General features: G+C 40.1%; 2 protein-coding genes across 3 annotated transcripts; one reads left to right on the forward strand and one right to left on the reverse strand.

Annotated features, from left to right (window-relative positions):
• Window positions 1–2,443: 2,443 nt before the first annotated feature.
• Window positions 2,444–4,749, reverse strand: LOC139218220 (protein LEG1 homolog). The gene is made up of 8 exons (XM_070849780.1): window positions 4,452–4,749; window positions 4,175–4,261; window positions 4,022–4,095; window positions 3,759–3,863; window positions 3,399–3,517; window positions 3,021–3,162; window positions 2,815–2,911; window positions 2,444–2,690 (listed from the first exon to the last, which is right to left on the reverse strand). Exons 1-8 carry the CDS (start codon window positions 4,747–4,749, stop codon window positions 2,539–2,541), a joined length of 1,074 nt encoding a protein of 357 aa, XP_070705881.1. The 3' UTR covers window positions 2,444–2,538.
• Window positions 4,750–7,415: 2,666 nt separating this feature from the next.
• Window positions 7,416–14,684, forward strand: stx7l (syntaxin 7-like). 2 transcript variants are annotated; one of them, XM_070849770.1, is made up of 10 exons: window positions 7,416–7,455; window positions 10,309–10,402; window positions 10,559–10,628; window positions 11,041–11,131; window positions 11,261–11,398; window positions 12,248–12,294; window positions 12,370–12,460; window positions 12,583–12,655; window positions 13,181–13,263; window positions 13,648–14,684. In XM_070849770.1, the coding sequence occupies exons 2-10, from the start codon at window positions 10,318–10,320 to the stop codon at window positions 13,741–13,743; spliced, it is 774 nt and encodes a 257-aa protein (XP_070705871.1). In that variant the 5' UTR covers window positions 7,416–7,455; window positions 10,309–10,317; the 3' UTR covers window positions 13,744–14,684. The 2 variants fall into 2 exon arrangements, with proteins under 2 accessions (XP_070705871.1, XP_070705870.1); XM_070849769.1 differs by lacking the exon at window positions 7,416–7,455 and adding an exon at window positions 7,492–7,662.
• The last annotated feature ends 10,563 nt before the right edge of the window (window positions 14,685–25,247 follow it).

The raw sequence follows: 25,247 nt of genomic DNA on the forward strand, positions 1-25,247 counted from the left end.
CAACTGACTTTTCACCAAGCTCTTCAAGTTACTGCATTCTCAGTTAGATTTAAAACAATGGGCCTTCGACACGCATCTTATTTCCTAGCAGAGAACTGATTTTGTTGGCTGAAACAACGATTGTCACCTCAACTGTAGCTAATTAATGCTAACTCAGTGAGTTTGTGGGGGAAAAAAACTGACATTTAAATGTTTCCAGTTGACTCAATTCAAACAAGAACCCTTCAAAAGGATCTTAAATATGAATGTGAGGGATAAATACATGATGGCCTAAACCATCATTCAGCTGAGGCTAAAATTGCATGTCCCAAACAGGAAGTCAGCTTCCTCACCAGGTGATGATATAAAGGTGTGAGGATGTTGCATTCAGGATAAAGCTAGTTTGTACTATTCTACTAATAATGTTACTATGATGTAATTGCAATAGCTCCTGGTCAGTTAATGCTGTTATAAGTCACACCACAACAACCTGCTGTGAAAGAGGTTTATTCACCTGATTGGTCTTGGTCTGATTGGACATGTATTTTACCCAATGCGTGCCCCCCGCAATACCTCTGCTGTCCTCCAGAGGGCCCCGCCCCACAGTTTGAGAACCACTGCTGTAAATCAATGTGTGTATTCTCAAACCTGGAGTCATGACTATTCTGAACAGGCAGTATGGTGAATCATACACATGTCCTGTATTCCTCAGTATTCACCGCTGAGTCCTGTCCGGAAGTTGGCATAGTTTGTGGTTGTTGTTTTTTTTATGCAGTTACAACCAGAATATACTCTGGACATTTTGCGTTTATATGACCATGTGAGTGAGATTGGTATATTACATTTGTCTCTCATAAAATTGAACACAAAAATCTTCACAACTCCATAAATGTAATTTATGTTTTTGTGGGAAGGAAAATTTTGTAGCACTAACTTAATGCTCTAAAAACAAGCTTGATCGTGATTCAAGAATAAGCTCAAAGCTGCAAAGATCTCTTAAAGTACACGCAGCGTACAAGCCTTGACAGGATATCACAATCTGCTTTTGTGTTATTTTTTTATTGTGAGTTTGTATTTGATATTAATTTTCCACAGACAATCATGACTTAGTATAGATACAGTACATGATGTTTATAATATGCAGAGGGTTTTATTGTGCTTTTCCATGGCAGGTATAATGACCCTTTGTGTCTTCCTTTTAAAAAAAATATCTTGGATGTCATTCTTCTTTAATGCCATCACTTACAGTGATTCAAAATGTGTGTTGTATTTTGTTAAAGTAAATGTTATGTTTTGTGTTGAAATAAAGACCATTTGTTTCACATGTTGCCTGCAAAATATATCCACAGAAATAGTCTTTGAACTGTTTTTGTTCCCTTTTAGTAATCCGTTACCAGGAAACCCTAATGCCATACGAACAAACTGAAAGTAGGCATTGAGTGTTTATATGGCCTGGGCTGCATCTGATATCAATCCATTATAAGCTAATGGGAAGATAAGTCATCATTTCCACTTCATTTCCCCAAATATTTAGCTGCGCTACCAACATCTCTGTGTATGGATGTTCTCTCCAGTCAGAATATAAAAGGGACTCTGAACTTTACAAGAGGTTACAAGCAATGTGAATGCCTTAGTGCATTAACCTGTGTGTGTAACACTGCTCAGCTAATGTAATGGGTCCCAAAGAAAACATTTTGTGTGATCTATTATTACATGACATGGATATTAATTCAAATACTTATGTCATCACATTTCTGGAAATGTTTCATGGTTTGTGCCTTTGATAGCTTAGTATTTACATCAAGTGAACACTGGGGCGCACTGTTGGACTGGTGTTGAGCTCTTTAAAGTGAATCTGGTCGTGGTGCCATATGGGGATATATGTTACTGTGTCCTTACAGTCATGACAAATAAATCTAGGCCTTTGTCACGGAGAGCTGGACAACAGCCTGAACTTAAAACCTATCTGCCAGTGATGAAAAGAATGATTCACAGTCCTTGCTGAAGTACAAGTAGTGATACTGCAGTGTATATGTATTGCAGTATAAGTATTATCTGTGCAGTGTAGTTAAAGCATCAGAAGTATTATGCATTATGCAGAATGGACCCTGTAAGAATGTCAACATGTATTTCATTTAATTAAATTATTATTGCTGATGTTTAAACTGTAGTTGTCCTGAGATAAGACCCCAGCTTCTGTGTTTTTGTCTTTTTTTCAAAAGTGCAATGACAGGACCTTCAATAAAGAGTAAAATAATGACAGTAAAATGAGCGTTTGTTGACAGTTCATTGGGACACATTTCCATGAGAGCATGACAAGAGCAAAGATATATAGAGGATCACGTGCTTTAAACTGTTATCTGAAACTATCTGTAGATCTACACGCTCCAAAATAATAACAGAACTTATATTCGCTGCTTAAACAAAATTTCAGTGTGTCTTCTCTTAGAGAATGAGGTATACCAATGTAATCCTGTATTATTCATGGTAAAAAATGTGATTATATTTCCCATGGAGTTGCTATCCCTCTCTATTTCTGTTTGTGAATGTGTGTTTGTCTCAGCAGCTTGAAGACATGCCAGTGACGATGGTCAGGAAAGTGTTTGTGGCGTAGCCGGGATTCAGCAGGAGCTGCCCCAACATCTCTCTGCCTTTCTCTCTTGTGGTTACTGAACACATGGCACCTTTCCACATACGCACCAACGTCCCACCTGGTAGGTGACATGATTATGATCATTAAAGCTCACAATTTCAACAAATGAGGTATTATCATTATTATAGATATTATCAGGATATGTGTGCGCGCGTGTGTGTGTGTGTGTGTGTGAGACCTACCCAATAAACTGTTGATACTACTCATCCAGGAGAAGACAGACAGTGTGTGGTTCTCCTCCTGACTCAGGTCAGCAATGTTAGGCGCACTGTCACCCTCCTGGACGTACAGATATGACAGACAACAAACATGTAATAGATGCAGGGGTTGTAAAAATGTCACAGGTTTAGAAATGAACAAAAGGATGGATAGAGGTGTGGGTACGTACCTGCAAAACTCGGCTTGGCAGAGGGGTTATGAACATCACAGAATTCCCCAAATTGGACTGGAAATGTGCTGCCGCCACGTACTCCGCTGAGTTCAACCAGCTGTTGGCAAATGACTTCTCTGAAGAGGAGTAGTGGCCCTGCCTGAGGGTGACAGAGATCAGAAAGGTTAAAGGAATAGTTCAACATTTTGGGAAATGCACTGACAGGTAGAATGATACTACCACTCTCTCTCAAATATACAGCGATAGATAGATAGATAGATAGATAGATAGATAGATAGATAGATAGATAGATAGATAGATAGATAGATAGATAGATAGATAGATAGATAGATAGATAGATAGATAGATAGATAGATAGATAGATAGATAGATTACTTGGGATTGCATGTAGCAGAGGCATAAGTTGAGGCCATTTGGGCAGCCCAATAGAGACCGAGGAGACTGTCTTTCTTCTCATTTTCAGGGAGAGGAGACTCAGTTGCAGACTTCAGACCCTTTAATCACACATACAGAACAGTAAAGAGGTGTTCAAGCAATTTAATATTACATCTCCATAAAGTTGGGGGATGAACAGACAGATTAGAGCAAAAGCAGAGTGCCCCTTTTGTATCCTATTTTCAGTTTGTGTGCATTCAGAAGGGTTAATACAGGAAACATTGTCCAGCAGTGCCTTTATTATTAGAATCTGTAACAAAAATTTGTATGTGGATTTCTTTTTCTGTGTAATTGATTTACCTGAAAAAAGGCATCCCACTTAGACATAGCATCAGGGTAGCTAGCCATACAGTCAGTATACGTGGTGCAATAGTCCGTTACACCTTCAGGCACCTGCATCTGGACCTAATGATATTAACATCAATCATCATTACAATCAACTTCATAACCATCAAAACAATTTTTCTAAGCAGGTATCACATTTGTGTGAGGACATAAAAACAACGCTCAAAGATGTCCAAAGTGTCGGTTTTGAACCGTCTCACTTTGAGTTTGAGATGTACCTGAACTCCTGGTCCCATGAAGCCCTGCTGTGCAGCAGACAGGAAGGGCAGCGCAGAGACAAAGTAGCTCACACCTGGAGGAGAAGTTTGTAGTGTTTAGAGTTTTATTTGTGTGTGTGTCTGTGTTTGTGTGTGTGTGTTTGTCTTACTTACAGCTCCACCAGCTCTGAGTAGAAATGCACATAGTATCTCCTGTTTGCAGGCCGCAGGTTGTAGCACCGGTTGGGTCAGCAAGACGCCCTACAGAATTAACACATTGTACCATCAGACCATCAGGTTGGTGGTGGTGGCATTAAAATGTTCATTCAGTTTAGGACTACAAGGGATGAGCATGTTGACTCTGGGACTCACTGTCTCCTTCTCTTATATTTTCTCAACTTTTGAGGGAAACTTTGCTAATGATAAAAAAAGAAAATGAATATAATCTTACCTGAAGTTACCATCCATGCAAGCTGCAGTGGCAGTCCCCACAGAGGACCGTCTGTGGCATTTGTCCCCATGGATCCCATAAATGGGTCTGTGGCAGCAATCATCAGCCGGTAAAGGCTCATGCGTTGAAGGAAGTTCCAGGGGTCTGGAGTGAGGATGCCATTCTGTATTGGCAGGTCAGTCACTTGACCGGCCGTCTGCGCCCACAGGATGGGCATGCCATTGTCGAGGATTACAGCAGAGCTGCTGAGAGACACTGCACATGCTAGGAGGAGGCCAAGGACAGTTGGACACAGCATGATGGAGATGGAGTCAAGAATATCTACTCTGGACTGAGAGCTGTCACATAGTTACATGGCTTATATACTCTGTTCATATTCAAATGACCTGATCCATACAAGCAAACACACACATACAAAGAGACACCTGTCCACGCAATCCACGTGATGAGCGGTTCAGTGGACCCTCGTTGAAAGATAGATAAGATAATGTGTGTAAATAGACCTCAAAACTGTCCAACTGCAGAAATTCTCTGTCATCCAAACACCAAGCACACAGAATCAAAGAGAACTTGATGTATGAAGTTAAATGCAGCCACATAAATACAATAAGTCTACTCAACAAGCACATTCTTGTATAATAAATAAATAGATAAATAATCACTGATATAAGTGAAGTTGAATCCTTTATCATTGACACATTGGATTAAAAAGCGATTAGAGAGAGCTATGGCACTCAAATGCAACAAACAATGATCCATACAATATAATGATAAGTACTGTATATACAGTACTGTGCAAACGCCTCAGGCAGGTGTGAAGAAATGTTGTAAAGTAAGCCAAAAAGACAAACCTCTGATGTGGAAACATGGACAAGCGACACAACTATGCACAAAAACATAAGAACTAAGGTGCAGAAAAAATGGAAATATTTGGCTGTAGCAAAAGGCAGTTTGCTCACCGAAGGGCTGGAGAGCGGTACAATAACGAGGGTCTGCAGGCAACAGTGAAGCTGGTGGAGGTTCTTTGCAAATTTGGGGCTGCATTTATGCAAATGGAGTTGGGGATTTGGTCTAGATTAATGGTGTCGTCAATGCTGAGAAATACAGACAGATACTTCTCCATCATGCAACACCTGATTGGCGCCTAATTTATTTTGCAGCAGGACAACGACCCCAAACATGCAGCCAATGTCTTTAGGAACTATCTTCAGCGTAAAGAAGAACAAGGAGTCCTGGAAGTGATCGTGTGGCCCCTCCACAGAGCCCTGATCTCAGCATCATCCAGTCTGTCTGGGATCACATGAAGAGACAGAAGGATTTGAGGCAGCCTACATCCAGACGATCTGTGGTTAGTTCTCCAACATGTTTGGAACAACCTGCAAGCGTACCTAGAAGAACTGATGCTGTTGAAGGCAAAGGGAGGCCAAAAAATATTGATTGGATTTAGATGTTTCTTCTGTTTGCGCACTTTTTGTACAGGACTGTGCATACGTAAATCTATTGGCTATATTTGTCTTTTGAATGCATTAAGTCACTTGGACCTCCAAGGCACACAGCAAAAACCCTGTTTTTGAGAGGATGAGAACCAGGATGAGAACAAGATGTGATGTGAATGACCACCATGAACTCAGGCTGAGATAACAGAGGTCTTGGCCTCATTTTGCAACTGAAAACTCGAGGCAGACTGAGTACAGCCAACCCACAATCGCATGTGCTCCATGTGACTTTCATTGTCACATGCTCTAGTTTACAAAACAAAACGTCAATTGATTTGAGTGCAGACGAGCTGAAATGCATGAGTTCTCCTGTGATCTGTATGATCTTGTTTTTGCAAACAGTTTGACATCGTTTCATTTCATCAATCCCAGACTGCAGGCACCTGACACGATCTTTGGTCTCCAACTGAACAGATGTAACCTAGTGACAGGATGAGCAGAAAACTGGAATTTGCTACAATATCTGTGTGGTTAACCTGTCTGAACCTCACTGTGCAAACACTGTGTCCTGCTGGGCTTACACATGACAGCAGATGCCAATAAAATAGATAGATTTGTTATCCAAACTGCACTCAATGCACTTTCTGGAGTACTCAAGTTAAACATTTTTAATATATTAACTCATAAAATATTCTGCAATCAGCCTACAAACATCTTTTTAATTGTACAGCATAGGTTATTGATATTGTGTTATTGATACTGATACTTCTATACATGCTACACAAATGTGCGTGACATTAAAGGGGACACAGAAGCATTTGAAGGATCATGGAGGATCATGGTGGATGGTGTATTTAGATCCTCAACTAAAGTTAAAGCAGCAAAAACACAATTTAAAACACTGTTAGGTGCACAAGTAAAAAAAAAACTTTTCTTTTTAAAGTATAAAGTACTTGTCATGCAGGACGATCCCTTCAGAGTGTTAGATGGTTAAATATACATCGCACTGATGCATTCACATGTAAGCTGTACGATAATGTTGCAGCTAGTCGACGTGGTATCTATAAGAATGCATCACATTTTGTGAGCAAAGTACAAGTTTTGTGAGTGAATTCTTCCATGTAACTTGTCATCATAGCTCTCAAGAAAGTGTAGTGAAATAAAAAGCTAATTTCTTTTAAAAAATTCTGTCTTGTCAAACATTATATAGTGAAAATATTGAAATGCACCATCATTGTAAAGTCTGTTTAGTATTTAATACTGTTTATTTAACATATTCCAGATCCGTGTTATTCTATTGTGTCTGGAGGAAGGACAAAGTATTTGAACACTACATCTTATACCTGTATTTATTGAGAAGGAATATGTAGTTTATATTAATCAAATCAACAAGTGGGACTACATACAGGTTAGACTTGTTATCGTAGTATTGGTTTTCAATTCATTTCAGTTGCTTCCTCAGTCATTTGGTCATCTGGAGCCATGTTTCTGGCCGCTCAGGCATCATGTGACGGGGGAGTGGCGGAGAACCAGGAAACAACACAGCGCTGCAACAAGTCACAAGAAAGGTAAAGTCTAAACTTTTACATAACCGACACAAACATGTAGGAAGGTTTAACAATCCCGACGCTTTAGCGTGATAAAACACCATCTTATGATGCCGATTCACCTTTAGGTCGTTTATGTTTTTAAATGAATTTGTTTTCCGGAAAACGAGAGAGAGACAGACAGAGAGAGAGAGAGAGAAATCCTCCAACTGCGCCGCGACTTTGATTGTAACTTTAAAGAGTTGACAGAAGAAGTGCAGCAGTAACCCTGGTAATGATAATATCCACCCAAGGGGTCATTTATGGTCTCCTCGGATTGTTACTGAAAAGCACCTGTGATTTCCGCATTTTTCTTGCTGGAAGTTACTCTAGTAAAGGGACACACAAACACACACACACACACACACACACACACACACACACACACGGACAGACAGGCAGACATGTTTAATTAAAGCGGAAAGCTTGATTTGATGTATAATATAAAGTGTTGTAAATAATATAAAGTGACAAGCATTGAAAAAAAACCTCCTTATGGCAGCTACAGGCTGGAGAGCCTGGGTTTTCTTAGCAGATGGTGATTTGCATACTGGCCTTGGTGTGAGTCCTTTAGAGTGAACAGTACAGGAAGTCTGCTCGGCTGGTCCACAGTAAACACTCCTGGCCCAGCCCTGCTTCTTATTAGGCTTCTTCTCCTTTTCTTTTTTTTTTTTTGTTTTTACAGTAAATGAGAGCAAATGCCTCATTAGAGTTTAAAGCAGGCTGACTGCATGTGTAGTTTAGCTGTTCATGGGGCACATTAATGGTTTGGCTTTGTCCCATTTAAAGGAAATCTTTCATTGCTACAGGATACAATGATATTTTACAGCTTTACGACTATATTACACTCCAGTTCTCAACCTTTTTCTGTCTGACATAACTCCACGTCCCTGTGAGATGAGCTTAACCACCCTTTGATTGACCCCACTGATAAGGGACGATAAGGATCAACCATCTAACCATTGAAAATCAATGCTCTCAGTTAACAGTTGTAAATATTAATGCTGCTCATAGAGGGTTTGTACAAAGTATATGAACCACAGAAGGTAGCAAAAGTACCGTGTTAATTAACAAATGAGTTAAATGAACACATTAGACAGATGGCACGATGTGGATCTGGGCTCCTCTCCACACAGCAGCGCTGACAAGCGGACCATTTCTCTGTGTCAGAGGAAGTAGTAGATGGAGATCTCCACCCTGAACAGTGCAGACTACTTCAGGAGGAAAACCTAAACTTTCCAAACGCAACAAACCCACAAACTCTGTTTGATCTCTGGGAAGTGAAGGATCGACCCGTCCAGCTGGTTATGGGAAGCCCAGCCAGTCAAATCTATGCAACGCATTGACAACACATCAACCACGCAAAAGCAACATGTAGTTAACGTGTTGACAACTAGTTAAGAATGGGATGATTTTTCACATGCTGATAACATGTTGATGTCAAATTAGTGCATTTTTCATTATAGTCTTACTACAATGTTTTGCTGGTAACTATGGGGGTTAATCGATGGTTGTATTTAGAGGTTAATTTATAAATCAGGAGGTCCTGGGGCACAGGGTGCTGAGGAGGCGGGTCAGTGGGATAGAAAAAATATCAAAAATCCACAGAGCCTGTAGCATAGTGGACAACAGCTCGCTGCTGCCGTTAAAGCCAAACAAACCTGAACAAAACTGTCTTAAAAAAAACACTATTTTACATTTTTAATCAGAGGATTGACAGTAATCACTCAGAATCATCAGGGGGCCTGTAGAAACAGTTGTTTGCCGTAGCTTACCTGTATACATTTTTAAGGCTCCAGAGCACACGAGTACATCCTGGTTTCTGACGACGATACAGCTGCTGAGGGGTAACCATGACATGGTCCCCTGAGCGTTTGGAAAGGTTAGGTTTGCCTCCTGAGGTAGTCCACAGTACTCAGGGTGAAGAGCTCCATCAGTGTTGTACAAGCACTGTATAAGAAACACTGATACTTGAACTGTTTTTTAATAATCAGTCAAAATTGTTGTTGTCGATTAATGTTTAAACGATTAACAATTTTACATTCATATAAATACCACTTAGTGTCATAAGCTGAACCTTACAGCCATTTATCCATTAGCCTACTTTTAGCTGTATTTGAAATGTTTAGCCATAAACTGTTTACAAATCACTGTAATCTTTAACTATTTAAACTACTGTCTATGAGTTTTAGTTAACTATCAAGGTATTTCAACTTCTCTTTCAGCTTGCCAACTCGGTTTCATGCATTCTTAGTCGCATCATGTGGTTTTACACCTGACTCTGGTCTGTGGGAGGTGTGTACTGTGTAGTCAGGCTGTTTTAACAGCAGATTAATTCCCAGTGTTTTGGAATGAAATATTTAACATTCATGTTACATGTGTTACTTTTGACCACTCAGTGTTGCTCACAGATGTGTGTATTATAGGATATTATAGGATATAATGTCTGCAGGGGCAACAGCACCAGCACCGTAGACATGTTTGGTGTTTTGCAGGGGAGAAGACAGCCGGAGTACTGAGTTTTTTAGGGGTCTGTATGAAGCCTGGACATATTGTCATGTGTAGCAGCTTCAATGCTTCCATTAAAGCCTCCATACACTAATACACAGTCACTAAAATTGTGATTGAATTACAATTTGAGGCTAATTGACTACAACTAGACAACACCCAGGCCAAAAAATTAAAAAAATGGTCTTATCCCAGATGCCCAAAGGTATTTCTACAAAGTGAGTAGTACAAACACACTGAAATAACCATAGTAACTATGGTGATGACATCTCTGTCTGACTCATTAATAAATGAAGTGACCGACTGTGTTGTTGTGTGTCCTCACAGTTCTCCATCATGGCCTACCAGGCTGGGATTCCACAGGAGCCCAGTGCTTTGGTTCACAACATCAGCTCCAACATCCAGAGGCTGACAGTGCTGAGTAATAACCACACACACACGCTCACACACACACACACATATAGAAGTCATTACATCAGAAACATTCAGATTACACCCACTTTATGAACCACAGTATGTGAATCAGACCTGTGGAGATGCGTCAGTACAGTTAAATAATGTCTTTCTTCGTCACCAGCCTCCGAGCTGCAGAGGGCCGTTTCTCTGCTGGGAACGGAGCAGGACAGCAGCCAGCTCCGACAGACACTGTGAGTTATGGGGCTCGGTGGGTTTTGTGTGGAGAAGCACACTCAGGGCTGATACTGCTATTGCATTTCAAAGGTCCCATATCCTGCTCATTTTCAAGTAATCCAAACTAATCCAAACGGTGTGTTTTCACAAGCATTTACTGAAAGATGGAGCAGGAGAAAAAGAGAGACGATGGTCTTTCCTCATAGTTTGCCGGTCTGTAGGCACACTGAGGACACATATTTATACATTAAAAAGTGCATTTTGCACAATATGGGACTTTTAAAGCTAATACAGCCTAACCACAGACTCATTCCTACTGAAATTAGGGTCACATGACATCTGACTCAACGATCTCTCCTCTTAGTTTTCTTAATGTCTGGTCAGCATTTCGCTTCTTTAACAAAATCCCCCAAAAAATGTCCTCTCCAGGCAGCAGAAACAGCAGCAAGGCAACCATCTAGCGAAGGAGACTGACAGATTGATCAAGGCATTCAGTGCACTTCCTGTAGGCTCTGACCAGGTACTGAACTCTTGACTCTCTTAACTACCATTCATAAGTCAGACTTTCTTTGCTTTCCAAATGTTAAAGTTTTGTGGCCTTTCTGTTAACATATTTATGTGTGTGTGTGTGTGTGTGTGTTTTTTTTAGCGCCAGAGAAAGATACAGAAAGAGCGTCTCTTGAATGACTTCTCCGCCGCCCTGAACAACTTCCAAAAGATCCAACGGCAGGCAGCCGACAAAGAGAGAGAGTTTGTGGCCAGAGTCAGAGCCAGCTCCAGGGTGTCGGTGAGTAACCTGCTGTGCCCGAAGGGATCACAAGGTCAACAATTTGACCGGTGAAATAGAATAGAAGGGTTTTTTTCTGGCCTTCTGCCTCATTTGTGAGGTGATGCAGAGATTATTTTCCTTTCAGCAACATCTCCCACTGCAACCAACCATTTCCACAACTTATCCATAGCTTGTCTGTGTCTATTACCTTTATCTTACATTTCTATTATCATATTAGGTATATATGAGTATCTGCATATACGCAAGCAGATGAGCACAAATAACTTGCCATACATAAATGTTTTATAGGCGGCTATGTTTGACCTTTCACTTTGCTCACTGACTCCCTACTGAGTCACTTACTGAGTTAAATGTAAGGCAGGTGATGGTAGGAAGGTTTTGCTGAGCTTGAATCTTTTTTTTTTTTGTTGGTTTCTTACAAGAGAAGTTTCACAAGATGTAGCTCTGACATCACTGTGCCACAGACTGCGCCTTGTTACTGTTTTAGACACATATTCCTTTGGGAGACCTTGTTCGCTTGGCAACTCTGTTCCCTCACTGCTTATCTCACTGCACAAAAAAAGTACCTGTGTCTGCTGTGTTCATGCTGATAAGCAGGAACAGTTCCTTATCGCTTGAGATGGTTGGTAAGCAACACATCTTGGCCGTGGAAATGTTCTGCTGACACTTAATCAAATTGTATTTAATGAGGTGTTATGGTCATGGACGCTGTAGGTTTCATAGCACCCTGTATATCCTGAATCACTGCTGCTGTGCCCATAATTACAGTAAAGAAGGCCCTCTGCTGTACACAGTACACACATAAGCAGGCTATGTTTATCTACCACTCTTTATTACCCTTTACAGGGAGGCCAGCCTGATGACAGCTTTGGAAGTGCACCAGTCTTCCCTAGGTATGTCCACTATGATCGTTTTTGCAATTTCTGTTATTATTGTAATGTTTTTTTAATCTACATTTGTTCCTTCAGTGATGCCCAGGTGCAGGCTCAGACTGAGGCCTTTACAGAAGAAGACCTGAGGCTGATCCAGGAGAGAGAGTCGGCCATCAGGCAGTTGGAGGTACAAATAAGAGTCGAATGTTTACACCAGAATGGCCACTTATACAGTATCAGCTTTTTTTTGTGTGTGTTCATCATGAAGTCGTGCACATGAACCATCTCCCTTTATGTTGCCCGATTCAGTCTGACATCGTAGACATCAATGACATCTTCAAGGACCTGGGGCTGATGGTGCATGAGCAGGGAGACATGATAGGTGAGCTTTTGTCCCCTGCTTGTAGGATCCTTGTCAGTTCCTCTAATAATGTGGACTACGGATGTTGTCTAGGAATGTTGGCTGGGTCAACAGTCTCATCTCGCATAAACCACCTTTATTCATGAGAAAAATACTATTTACAGAGTAAAAGATCCAATTACAGTGTACATGTAGTGCAGATGTTACAGAAACAGTTCAAAGTTTTGGGAAATATGTCTATTCGGTCTCTTGCCGAGAGTTAGAAGATATGAAAGCGGTACTGATTTTCTCATCTATCTCTCTCTTAGATCCTCGGCTAAGGAAAACGGAAAAACTCAAAAACAATATACAAATGCTACAATATGAGAAAACAGAATAACAATATTATGTAAATTATGAGCAAACATATACATGAAGAGCATGACCTTGTTCTGTCTACTTATCTAACAACTGGGAAAATACAGGTTTGTAGATTTGTGCCATATGTGCTTTGTCCTTGTCTTGACCTGCTGCATGTATAATGTGTGTTTCCTGTGTTTTCTGCAGACAGTATAGAAGCCAACGTGGAGAATGCAGACGTGAGTGTCCAGAGCGCAACACAGCAGCTGGCACGTGCTGCAGATTACCAGGTAAAACATGACAGCACAGAGGAGGAAGGGATTAAGGAATATAGAGGAGAGGAGGAGAGGGGAGGCATTCAAATGTATGAACGTTAGAGTTAGCTTGTAAATGATGGATGATAACGAGTCTGAGCATGACTGGTTGCCCTGAATTAGTATATGTGCATATATGACTCCTCCACAGAATGATGAGGACTCCATTGTGCAAAAAAGTTCTTAGTCAGTTTGCTTTGGCCAGTCAGACGTAGAGAGAGAGGCGTAAAGGATAAAATAAATGAAAAGGCTGAGTCACAAGGTGATTCTTGCTGTGGCTGTGAGTCACTTCATACCACCAGCTAGTCTCGGTATATTTCATACTTATTTATTACACTACTTTGTGCTTTTTTTCCCCAGCGGAGTTCCCGGAAGAAGATATGCATCCTGGTAATAGTGTTGGCTGTAGCTGCTGTTATTATTGGACTCATCATCTGGGGTGCTGTCAAAAACTGAGGACTTCTTCCTCCTCGCTTCCACCTCGCCTGTTAGTCATCAACCTGGACAAAGGATGAAGCACCGTCCCTCCTCTCCTCATCCTTCTTTTCTCACCCCCTTCATGAGGGGAGTCACTGAGATTGTCTGTCTTTCTTTGACTTGATTACTTTTCACATTATGCGGCCCTCTTTTAACAGGACCACACACACCTGCACCGTGAGAAAAAAAAAAAACTAGTGCTGGGTGCTTCATTGTTATAATTAGCTTGAGCTGAATTATTACTGTCTGATGTAGGCATGATTTACTTTGACAGGAAAGTTTAAAAGGCTGTAATCCCCAGCTAACTGTCAGAGGGAGTATTGCTTTGTTCAGGGGCAGCCATGTTGGCTCTACTAGCTCTGAATTTTAAAATACAGTACAGACAATGTTTCTGGGTGCAGTGAAGCAGCGAGTTGCTATAGGCAAGTAAAGATGGGATTAACCTTCAGATCCAAAGTGTCTTGTGCTGCAGCTGATTCCTTTTATCAGATTAGATATGAAAACCCCACATGCTAAAATGTTCTCAGAAATTGAACTATGAATTCTATAAATAGCTATAAGTTTTATGGTTAGGACCGTTTATTACACTCCACTGTTGTTTTCTTTGAGACAAATTGTTTAACTGAGCTTAGAGAGATCGCATGGACATCAAGGAGAATCGTTTTTGTTAAATTAAATTACCTGTCACATCACAGATGATCACACACTAAGTGAAACGTGTCGATAGTGCATGTGAAGGTCATGGAATAGTTGGAGTTTCGTTTTATTGTTTGTTTTAACCTACTGTACTTCTGTATGCTTCATTTAAAGGCCCAGTACACCACACAAGTGTTTTCTTTTTGCCCATGCATATGGGCCATTACACATAAAACAGTACTACCAGTAAATTATCAGTATTTTTCTATGACTGATAACATACAGTACATGTCTTCATTTCTATATTTTTTTATATGAAGAAACCAAACTCGTTGTAAACCAAAGTAAAGTAAGTTAAAGCAAACACTAATAATTGTTTTCTTCAACCATGTGACCCAAATGTAGAATTATGATCACATGTATATTTTTAACACTGAAATTTAGCTGCCTATCTTGTGCTGAATGTACTGAACCTTAAATGAGAAGAGTGAAGGCAAAATGATGTAATTCTTACTTTAAATTACATTCCGATTTACCACTTAAAGTTCATTCCCTTTTCCTGAAGTATTTGTATGGCTACATTATTCTGCAGTAAAAATAAACTATATTAGATTGGATTTTAGTTAAATAACACTACTTACTGTTTGTTTAAGACTGTTACAGCGTTCAGCTAGTTCTACATAACACAATTATTCAAAGTTAAATAAGAGAGAGACTTGCAGGTTGCTGGAGTTTAATTCTTAAAGTTCAAATTGAATGTTATTACTTTCTTTTGCCAATGTCCTGGTTAGGGCATCTTAGATGATTCAGGATGGACATTTTCTATTAAAGTAGTTGTAACAAACAATGTGACACAAATATCTATATGGTTGGGTTTGGTTGGAGAGGGTACCAGGTCAGGTTTATCTTTTGTTTAATTATAAACATTGCTGATATAACACTGCAGTTTTTCAGCAGCAGCATAGAGGTTAGTAGACTGGACAGGTACATATTCAGGCAAGACAAATGAGTAACTGTTGATTGTTTATTTTACCCTTGATCAAGACATTTAACTCAGCTGCTTCAGTGAAACTCAGTATGCACCAATAGAAGAGAGTAAATGCCTGCTAGGGGTGAACCAGAAAAACAGCACGTGTGCACAGTTGACTGTCCCTGGGAAAATAGATATTATTTGTCAAATATAGGCAAGGACAAATGGTGCACTAGCTGAACTTTGTTACACAAGAGGGAATGCCAGCTTAAAGTGATGATACTTGGCATGATGTCAGCAACAGCTGTTGTGCGTCTAAGACAGTCATCAACTGCATCTGCAAGAGCACATCCCTGTTTCTTGGGAACAGCATTAACTATGCAACCTATACCTATATTAATATCTATATAAACCGATATTTAACATGTCACAATCAACAAATAGAAAGGACCACCAACAGATTCCTGCGGTACACCTTTTGTTAAATGATTTTCAAAACATAAACTCCAGTCTAAAAAGAGTTAAAAACCACATTATATGTCATCTCCTTTTTTACCCCATAGACTGAAGAAAGTAAGTTTCAGGCAGCCATGAGGGGATGCGATCACGGAGCAGACAGGAGTTAGCGTGTATATGTCTGAACAGACAGTGTTGGAGTTGGATTGGGACGTGGAAGTCACAGACTGCTGTGACGCAGAGGGTGAAAGTTTCCCTAGCAGAGTGAGAGGAGGATTTGGATACAGTGTTATAAATACATCACCTAGACAGAGAATGGGTTGAACTGGGCGTCAGTAGGACAGGGAGTATTCTGGGCTGGTTACACACACAGAAAGTAGCAGGGTACTGCAAAGAGCTGAGCAGTATTTTCCTTCCAAACAGAAAAGTCACAGCTGAGGAGGATGAGGAAAGTTTGACCGGGTGCAAAGTTACTGCAAAGGAAGTAGGGGGTGTTTGATTGGTGGGGGATAGAGACATGGGGACTTATTCGGTTGTTTTTCAGCTGACACGTTATTTTCCTTTACATTCATGTTACTGCTCAATTTAAGAATCAAATGCTAAACAACAATCCACATGTGATTCTAGCAGGTAGGATTTGAGGCTGGACTTGAAGTTGGGTAACTTGTATGTGTCTCCTTGTTAACAATAGCATAAGGCTGTTTTTTCCTGCCTTTGTAGGAAATCAGAGATAATGCCTAAAGCTGGATATACTGGAGAGCTGCACAGAGAAGTTTCATTCTGCTGTGTCAAACACTGGGCTCAGTGCACTCTACCTTTTCTTTCCATTAGGAAACTGAAGGTAGCTCTTCTAAATATGTCATTCTAACTGTGAATGTGACTCTTTGCGGCAAAGACACAGGATTATGTACCTGTACATGATTATCAGTATTCGGCGTCACTTTTTTATTTGATGTGTGTACTTTTGTAATTTTAAGACAAAATTGAAGCAATTGTTTCAATGTTAATAATCACAAGTTATACTTGAAATGTGCACTTGCCTAATAATGATGTGTACGTTTAGTAAGAAAAACTCTGTCTTTGCATCAGGTCAAACTAAGAAATTATTGCTTCCAGCAGGGGGCAGTGCTGGACTGGTTACCATAACTTTCTTAATGTACGTCCACAGCACACTTCTGTGTAAGTCTATTGCCTTCTATTGGCTTTATTGTAGGTTACATAATAGCAACACAACATTCTGTCATTGGCCACTGTTGACAGTTGTTCATACATGCAGGGGGTACATTTGTTATTAAAGTAATACATCTCATATGGTAATAGAACAAAACTAAGCTCTACCAAACCCCACTAGACCTTTGTCACGCCCAGTCAGAGCTTTGATCTTTTGTGGGTGAGGCTTTTCTGGTCTGATTCTTGTTAATTAGCGTAGATCAAAGTCCATTTCAAATACTGTCTTTCTGTGCTTTCTGAAACACAGTTTCGAGCCTTTCAGCAGCCATCATGCAGAAGTGTAATTGGGTGAGAGTGAGTCACGTTCTGCATTGAGGTGCAGCTCAGCTAATAGCAATTATCAGATAGAGAAGTAATAAAAGTACAGGAATACATACTTTTTTTTTTAGCTAAACAGGATCCTATTTTTAACCATCCTCTCCACTACCCCTACTCTCATTCTCCCACTGTCCTTTCCTCTCTATTACAGCACATTTGCAGAGCTGTATCTTTAGCTGCAGATGCCCTCACTATTTTTAGGGATAGCTAAAGCCCACAGGATGTCAGCTCTCTTTCAGGACAATCATGTTGATAGAAATCTCCTTTATCTCACAACATGTATTTTGGAGGGTTACTAATACTTGAAGGATGACATGATTTCACTGCTGTAGAGTGCAATATCCTCAGTAGTGATATGTAATATGATGCTTACTAAATCATTCAATTAAACAGTACACCTCATTTGATGGCTTGCTGCATACTCAACTAAGCCATTTCATTATTGAGTATTATACCTGTGTGAAGATTTAATCAAGGTGCATATACCACAGAAAAAAGCATGAACTCATATGCACTATGCCAAGGTTAATCTAATATATTTAGCATTTTTTCACAGGTGCTCTAGAGCCATAGTTTCCCTGAGTAACTCAGAAGTATCTCTGAAGTATCAACACTTTTCCTATTTATGCATTGTCCTCCTCAAGTCTGTAGATTTTATGTTGATATATATTGAAAATATTAAACCAAACGTCTGTGTCAATTAGCATGTGTTGTTGACATCTTCAAAACGTACCTGTAACTGAGCATCTCAGTCTCCCTCCATGATCTCTGATTAGTAATCCTCAGGTCTGGTCCAGAGCCCCAGAGGGCAGCATTCTTCCCAGCAGCCCAGGAATGTAAACTTTACTTTGGAGTCCAGCTACGGTCCAGCAAGAGGAATGCAGAGTGTGTGCTGTTAAAATGTCCTCTCTGAGATGGACTCTCTCTGAAAAGGAATATTTAGGGGGGAAAAAAGTCATAAATAAAGATGTGGTAGAGCTGGCACTGGTGGGAAGACGACTGGCACTAGAACAGAAAAACATGCTAGTGGGTAAGGGTTTTTTAGATTTAGAGGCTTCTGTGTATTCTGGTAAATATTGATGTTTTTCTGATGAGGAAGTAGCTCTCAGGTATGTGACAGGATGTTCCACACTGAGGGCAAACCACTGCACTCACCTGCTGTTTCAAAGTTAAAATTCCAAGCTTGCACACCAAAGAAACCCTCAGTACACCTGTGCAGAACTGTTTATTCCCTCTGCACTGACAAACAAACAAAAAATAACATCAAGTAAGTGCAGATACTGTGTCTTTTAAGTTGGATGGTGTCTCATATTTAAGCCTACAGTGGGTAACTTGCCAGAGGCTGGTGGTGGGAGCTACTGGTGCTTTAAAAACTTCAATAACCAGAAACCATCAGATGTGATATCAGTAAACAATGTGTTGCATATTCATATTTAGTGGCTCGTCTTTTCATACCAAAGGACACCAAAGGTTGTGACTGTTGGGTAACAGTCAACCCCTTTATAGTGTCCATACCATGCATCCCACATCACATTTCCAAAAAGGACAAATTCATAGTGTTTTTATTAGTTGGACTAAGACCTTGTTCTGTTTTGCAGCCTCAATTCCATTAACAATAGATCAAATGACAATGTGTCATATAATAGGGGTGGCTCATAGTAACGGACCTATGGAGAATTATTACTGCCGTTCCCCTCAGTTCTACTGAGCTTTTTAGCTTCCTCCTTTTCTTGTTTTGATTTTTCATCCATGCACTGTTGTGGTTCAGTCTCACCGCTCTCATCAACTTTGTTTCCAGCTGCAGCAGGCAGCTGTTTTCAGCAGTAAACTCTCACAGTCCCACTGTACCCAACCTGTCCACCACCAAACAACTGACAGACAAAGTTAGCAACCAGCTGGTGAACAAAATGGAGTGTTTATCATCCAAAAGCCAGATATTAAGAGTTAGTGAGGAGCTAAGCAGAGCGGAAACGTGACTGTTGGACTTAAGTTCTTCAGGTGGCCAGAAACAAGACTTCAAATAAATGCTAATCATGCTCCGTTTCTGTTTGATGTGTAAATAAGACACAACAAGTAATAATTTCTCACTGTCAGTGAAAGTCTTCCTGCTTGTGACTCACCAGTGGATGGCCCTTGGCCTTATTACCACTTGCAGTTTTTGTCACATAGATATGCTGCTTTTAGCTCTTGTTCCTGTCTCCTGTTCCAGTCTGCTGTTTCTCATGCTGTTACTGTAAATGTCTCCCATGAGTTCCACCTCCCTGCATCACAGTGATAACACTATATTTTCACAAGTCTGGGTGTTTTTCAGAGTGAAAAACTTTCCACAGTCCTATCCTTCCTCCAATCTCTTCTACTCTGTTTACAGTCTCCTACAGTAGCTTGCTCTAATAACTACTTGTTCCTTGAGATTTAACTGCTGACCTTTAAGACTGAGAGCTGTCGGCTGTGAGCTGATGTCGGAGGGTGATTTGTGTCAACAATTTCCTAAACTCCTAATAACTCATCCTGCAGACATCTCTGATTACAGCACAAATTGATTTATTCATGTGTAACAAAGACTAAAGTAAAAGAGGCATTCATCAACCTCCAATATTTTTCTGTCACGTCTTGTGTGTACGAGTTAAATACCATCTTGGTTTGCTTACCTCAAATCATCTCCTATATGTGTAGGGGATTGTTTGTGTAGAGGAATGTAACCAGGAGAAAAAATGCAGGAAGACAAACTTTGGTGACCTTGTATAATGCAACAGACGTCATAACGTCCAGCCGCTTTGCCGTTGGTGGGAATGAAAAATGAAGGATGGATGTAGGGTTGGAGGTAATTGAGGAATGGATGTGTGTCTCCTAGGTGGCCATGTTGTTGCTCTGGAAGGATGTGGGCACTGGTCAGACCACACGCACATACACACAAACAGAGACACACATACACACTAGTAGCAAGGCCACACCGAGCTTCAGCTCTAGTTATTGTCATGCAGTGGTAAGAATTTAACTATGAGGCTTCACCATGGTGGAACCAAAGGAATTAGAGTCTGGGTTAGTACACTGGTAGGTATTTGATTCTCGGTTTCCATAATGGTGGGTAATAAATTGTGGGTGTTTGTCATGGTGGGACTGGAGGAATTTGGCTCTGGGTTAGAGTTTCCTGCTGAACCACAGTTACACTTGGAGGATCTGGATGAAACAGGAAAAACATGTCAGCAGAGTAAGCCAGGGAGCATCCCATCCAACCTACATTCTTTAGGTAATTAGGGAACCAAATCTACATGATTTTCTATGTTTGTTGTACTTCCATGGCGATAGCTATGTTCATTCCACAATATTATTATTTAGACTGATAGCGGACTATAAAATATAATTGTAATGGAATAAGCACAGTAACTTGCAGAGCACCATGCAGAGAACCATGATGTTTCATGTTTTGAATTAAACCCTAAAATTGAAAGAAAAATGAAAGAACAAAAAACTACTTTAAAGTCAAAGTCACTAATGCACCGATTAGTCCAGCTAATACATCAAACGGGGAATCAGTGCAAAGCTTTGCTTTTGTAGCCCCAGGAATCTTGGTTTTAATTCTTAAGCATTTGTCTACAGCTTCAATTGTTCATGAAAAATCATCTTTATTCGTTATTATGAACTTAACACTCGTAACTCAGCTGAACTTCTTCATTAGGACTGTGTGATTGTGGTTTGACCAGATTTGATTAACAGTGGTGGATAAGTGAAGAAATGACCCCACAACTGTCAACACATTTCAATTTACATGTTGCTGAATCCTGATTGGTGAACAGCTCAAGTGAATTCTGCCCACGTCGAACCAATCAAGAAATAAAGGACAAAAATTTACAGTATATTTGAGTGTCAAGTGCTTTTTGGTTATCAATTTTTGATTTAAATTTCGCTCTGGTGGCAGTAATATAATAAAGAGTGTTAACAGTGTTAGCATTGCAAACTTTCCTGAATAATGAATTCCTCCAAACTGAGGCATGATCATAGATTTTAAAGCTAAGTTTCATTTATTTGCACAAAAGAAGATTCAAAGTTTAGATTTAAAACAATTATTACAATTAATGATTATTTTTCAGTTATTTATTCATTATTTATTTATTCATCATAAGGCATTCGACTTACCAGACAACACCACAAGCAAGAATGCAAACCCATTATTTACAGGCCTGAGTCCTGAGTGAATTATACCTGTTAATCAGCTACATTGAGAGGCGTTTGACGTCAGAGGTGGACAAAGCTAACAGACCAAGAGGTGTGAAGAGTGTGTGCGGAGTGTGTTTGGGCAGGCAGGTGGGGCTGTCGAGGTCAAAGGTTAAAAGGGGCTGATGGGTGGGGCAGTGGTGGTGGTCGGGTCAGCAAACACAGCTTGCTGTCACAAACGCACCAAATATATGAATAGAGAGAGAGCGAGAGAAAGAGAGGAAGGATAAGTGTGTGAGAAACGGAAGGTAAGGCAGAGGGGTAGATGGAGAGCTCACGCGAGACGAGGAGTGAAGGAGGGAGGCCCTCGGTTTACTCACAGTGTTGTGATATGTTCGTCATGTTTTCACACCGGGGGATTCTCAGACTGCTTGTTTCCATTTCGCTGTCTGGCATTTACGTACAACTGTCAAGATGAGTTTAGTACAGCTGAAATGTGAGACAAGGCAAGACGAGATGAGCTTAGATAGGACTGGAAAAAAGCTGGGAAAAAGAGATAACATGAACTTGAGATGAAAATGAGATGATATGCCTATGTAATGAGATGAGTTGAAATTGAAGATGAGACAAGATTAACTTAATTGATGAGATGAAATGAGACAATAATGGGGAGAAAGAAAGAAAACAAAATTAGATTACATTACACTCAATAATAAAAACCATAGAGATGAAATGACATAAGACAAGATGACAAACTTTATTAAGGAGATAAAATAAGCTGATATGATAATAAAAAAAAAAAAAAAGATGAGGTTGGATGAGATGATATGAAATCAGCTTTACGGATGAGATAAAATGACACGAGATGACATTTGAGGAGTATTAATAAGATGAAAAGAAACAAATGAGAGGAATTTACGAGGCAAGATGAGACGATGTTATACGAGATAAGAAGAGGTGTGATGAAACAAAAACATTATCAATGAGGTGAGATTGATTTTAGTGATGAGATCAGATTAATTTTGTTGATGAGAAGAATGAAATTAGCTTGATGAGATGTACTACATCAATTAGGAGAGACCGAGATGTGAAGTGTCAAGATGAACTTGACTAATGAGACGAATAAAGAAATATTAACTTTGAAAAGATGAAATGATATAAGAAATGAGAGGAGATCAAAAGAGGTTGGATGAGATGAATCTTAGCCATGTGAGGAAATGATATGAGACAAGTTGACCTTCACCAATGACAAGACAAAAGGCAAAGGCAATATGAGAAGAGATGGGAAATGGCAAAATGAGACAATAGATCTCATCTTACTATAATCAATAGAGATCAGATGAGTTAAATTAAACTAACTGATGAGATGATAACTTGTGACTTGTGAGATGAAACAGATTAAAGTTGACTTAGTGTCATTTACTAATAAGATTAAAACAGTGAGTTAACATGGATTTTACTGAGGAGGCGAGATGGGATATGACACAATGTGAGAAGAGATGAGATGAGAGAGACAGTGCCGTTAGAGATTACATGAGATCATCATCATTACTAGTTTTTCAACAGGCTCTGACAACAGGATTAATTGACACAGTTCTGTGAAACAGACTGTTCTTCTGATTTTCTCAGTGCCGTCTTGACCAAAGATGCACTAAACAGGCTCGTGTGAGACTTCAGCTACCTCCATCCCCATGTTTCTGTTCTGTGACTGGTTCAATCCGACCCTCAAAGCACAAATCTGCCACCACATCAAACGTTTTCTTTTTAGCTCTCAGTATAGACTTTTGCTTCTTGCCTTAATTTATCCTGGGAATATTTGCCAAGCACACATACTCTCTTTCATCAACACCCTGCTTCACACGTACAAAGTTACACACATTCACAGCTGGCAGCTGCCCAGTCCAACCACAGTCTTCTAGTGTTGGTCCACTGGGCAGCTCCACCAGACCAATTTGGATGTTAAGAAATTTTGCTCAAGGACATTTCTATGGTATTAACTGAAGGAGAAGAGAGCAGTTTGCATTCACTTCCCTGATCTTACATTTTTCTTGGCAAATCAGGGATCCAAAATCTCAATCTTCTCATCAGCCCACTTGTCTAAACATAAGGCCTGCACGTATTGGAACTTGACCCTTTGTGCAATGAAAGACATTTAGAAGAAACAGTCCTCCATTCGGTGAAAGGATTTTGGAAAGCTTTGGCAGCAAATCAGCAAACAAAAACCTATGTTATATATTCTATGATCCAAGTTATTGTCCTTATGCAGTTTTTCATTGCAGCTTTAAAGCATAATGGCTTTTAAGTGACATTCTTCATCATCATATTATCAGTTTAATTATGATACATGTAAATTAGTTTATTGTAATGTTATTTCAGGTTTTGCTTCCCATAATTGAATTATGTGAATTAACAAAGAGCCATGCTAGGCTCTGTGAAGCACAGCACTGACCTAAATGCTAACATCAGCATGTTAAGATGCTTACCATGACAATGCTAACATGCTGATAATGAACAGATATGTTTAGCGTGTAACTGTCTTTGTTTAGCGTGTTAGTGTGCATGCATTTGGTCATAAACCAAAGCACTGGACAAATTCAGATTTTTGACCTGATACTGGCATTGAGTGAAATGTTAAGGGATCACCCAAGTTATTATGATTCATCCTTGGGGGGACATAAGATTAATGGCAATTAATAGTTGTTGAGATATTTCAGTTTGGACCAATGAGGTGGACCAACTGACTGCCACCCCAAAAGCCATGCTGCTAGGATGACTACAAACAGATGAACTATGTAACAGCTCAACTCAAATAGGTGGCACATTGTCTTTCAGCAGAACTGAAATTATATAATTACAGAATCGAGTGCCAGACAGCATGGATGGTCATCCTCAATGAGTCAACTATAGCTCACTGTTCCAACCAAACGGCTCAGTGCTCACCTCTTCATAAGAGCCCTCCCTTCATGCGGCAACATGTTGCTCTGCTCAGACCAGTCTGAACTGCCCTTACTAGGACGCGGCCGCTCCAGCATCAAACGATATTTTTAATCAAGTGGTCAAAAGCTATTGCACAAACATTCTAAAGTAGCTTAGGTCAACAGTGTCCCAGAGCCTGTTCTGTTAGCTGGAATGCTCCTGTACGCTGCGAACAGGCTCCTCTTTGTGCTTCAGTCCAGCAGCCTCACGCCACACCGCACCGCTCTGGAATCCTGTTTGTTTTCTTTCAAATTTCTCAACCTAGTTCAGTCTAATGTGGAAGTGCAGTGTACTGTGTGTGCGTGTATGTGTGTGTGTGTGTGTGTGTGTGTGTGTGTGTGTGTGCATACTGTGTTTTAAGGTGTGCACTAAGTGTGCATCTGTGTTTGTACCCATGCAGCAACAGTATGGCTCATTGAGCATGTGCTCATTTTAAGCCAGTGCCAAAGTTCACAAGCTTTAAAGTGGAACATACTGGAGGGTTAAAAAATTATAAACTTTGAGCCTGTGTAAATCCATCCAGCCCCAGTGTAGGCTGTTAATGTGAGGAGTAACAGATAGATGCCTATTGGATCAAACTCTGCTTTCTGTGGCCAACAGGCCTGGTTTTTATTTCATATGCGATGCAATCAGTGTAGGATTTTCTCAAGAGTCTGCTGTGGTATTTAAATGTGTTTGTCTGATTGAAATACCAGGATTACCAGAGACTGCATGTTCCTCTGCAGTCTGACAAGACAAAACCTTG

Source organism: Pempheris klunzingeri, chromosome 18, assembly GCF_042242105.1.
Source record: "Pempheris klunzingeri isolate RE-2024b chromosome 18, fPemKlu1.hap1, whole genome shotgun sequence".
Taxonomy (NCBI): Eukaryota; Metazoa; Chordata; class Actinopteri; order Acropomatiformes; family Pempheridae; genus Pempheris; species Pempheris klunzingeri.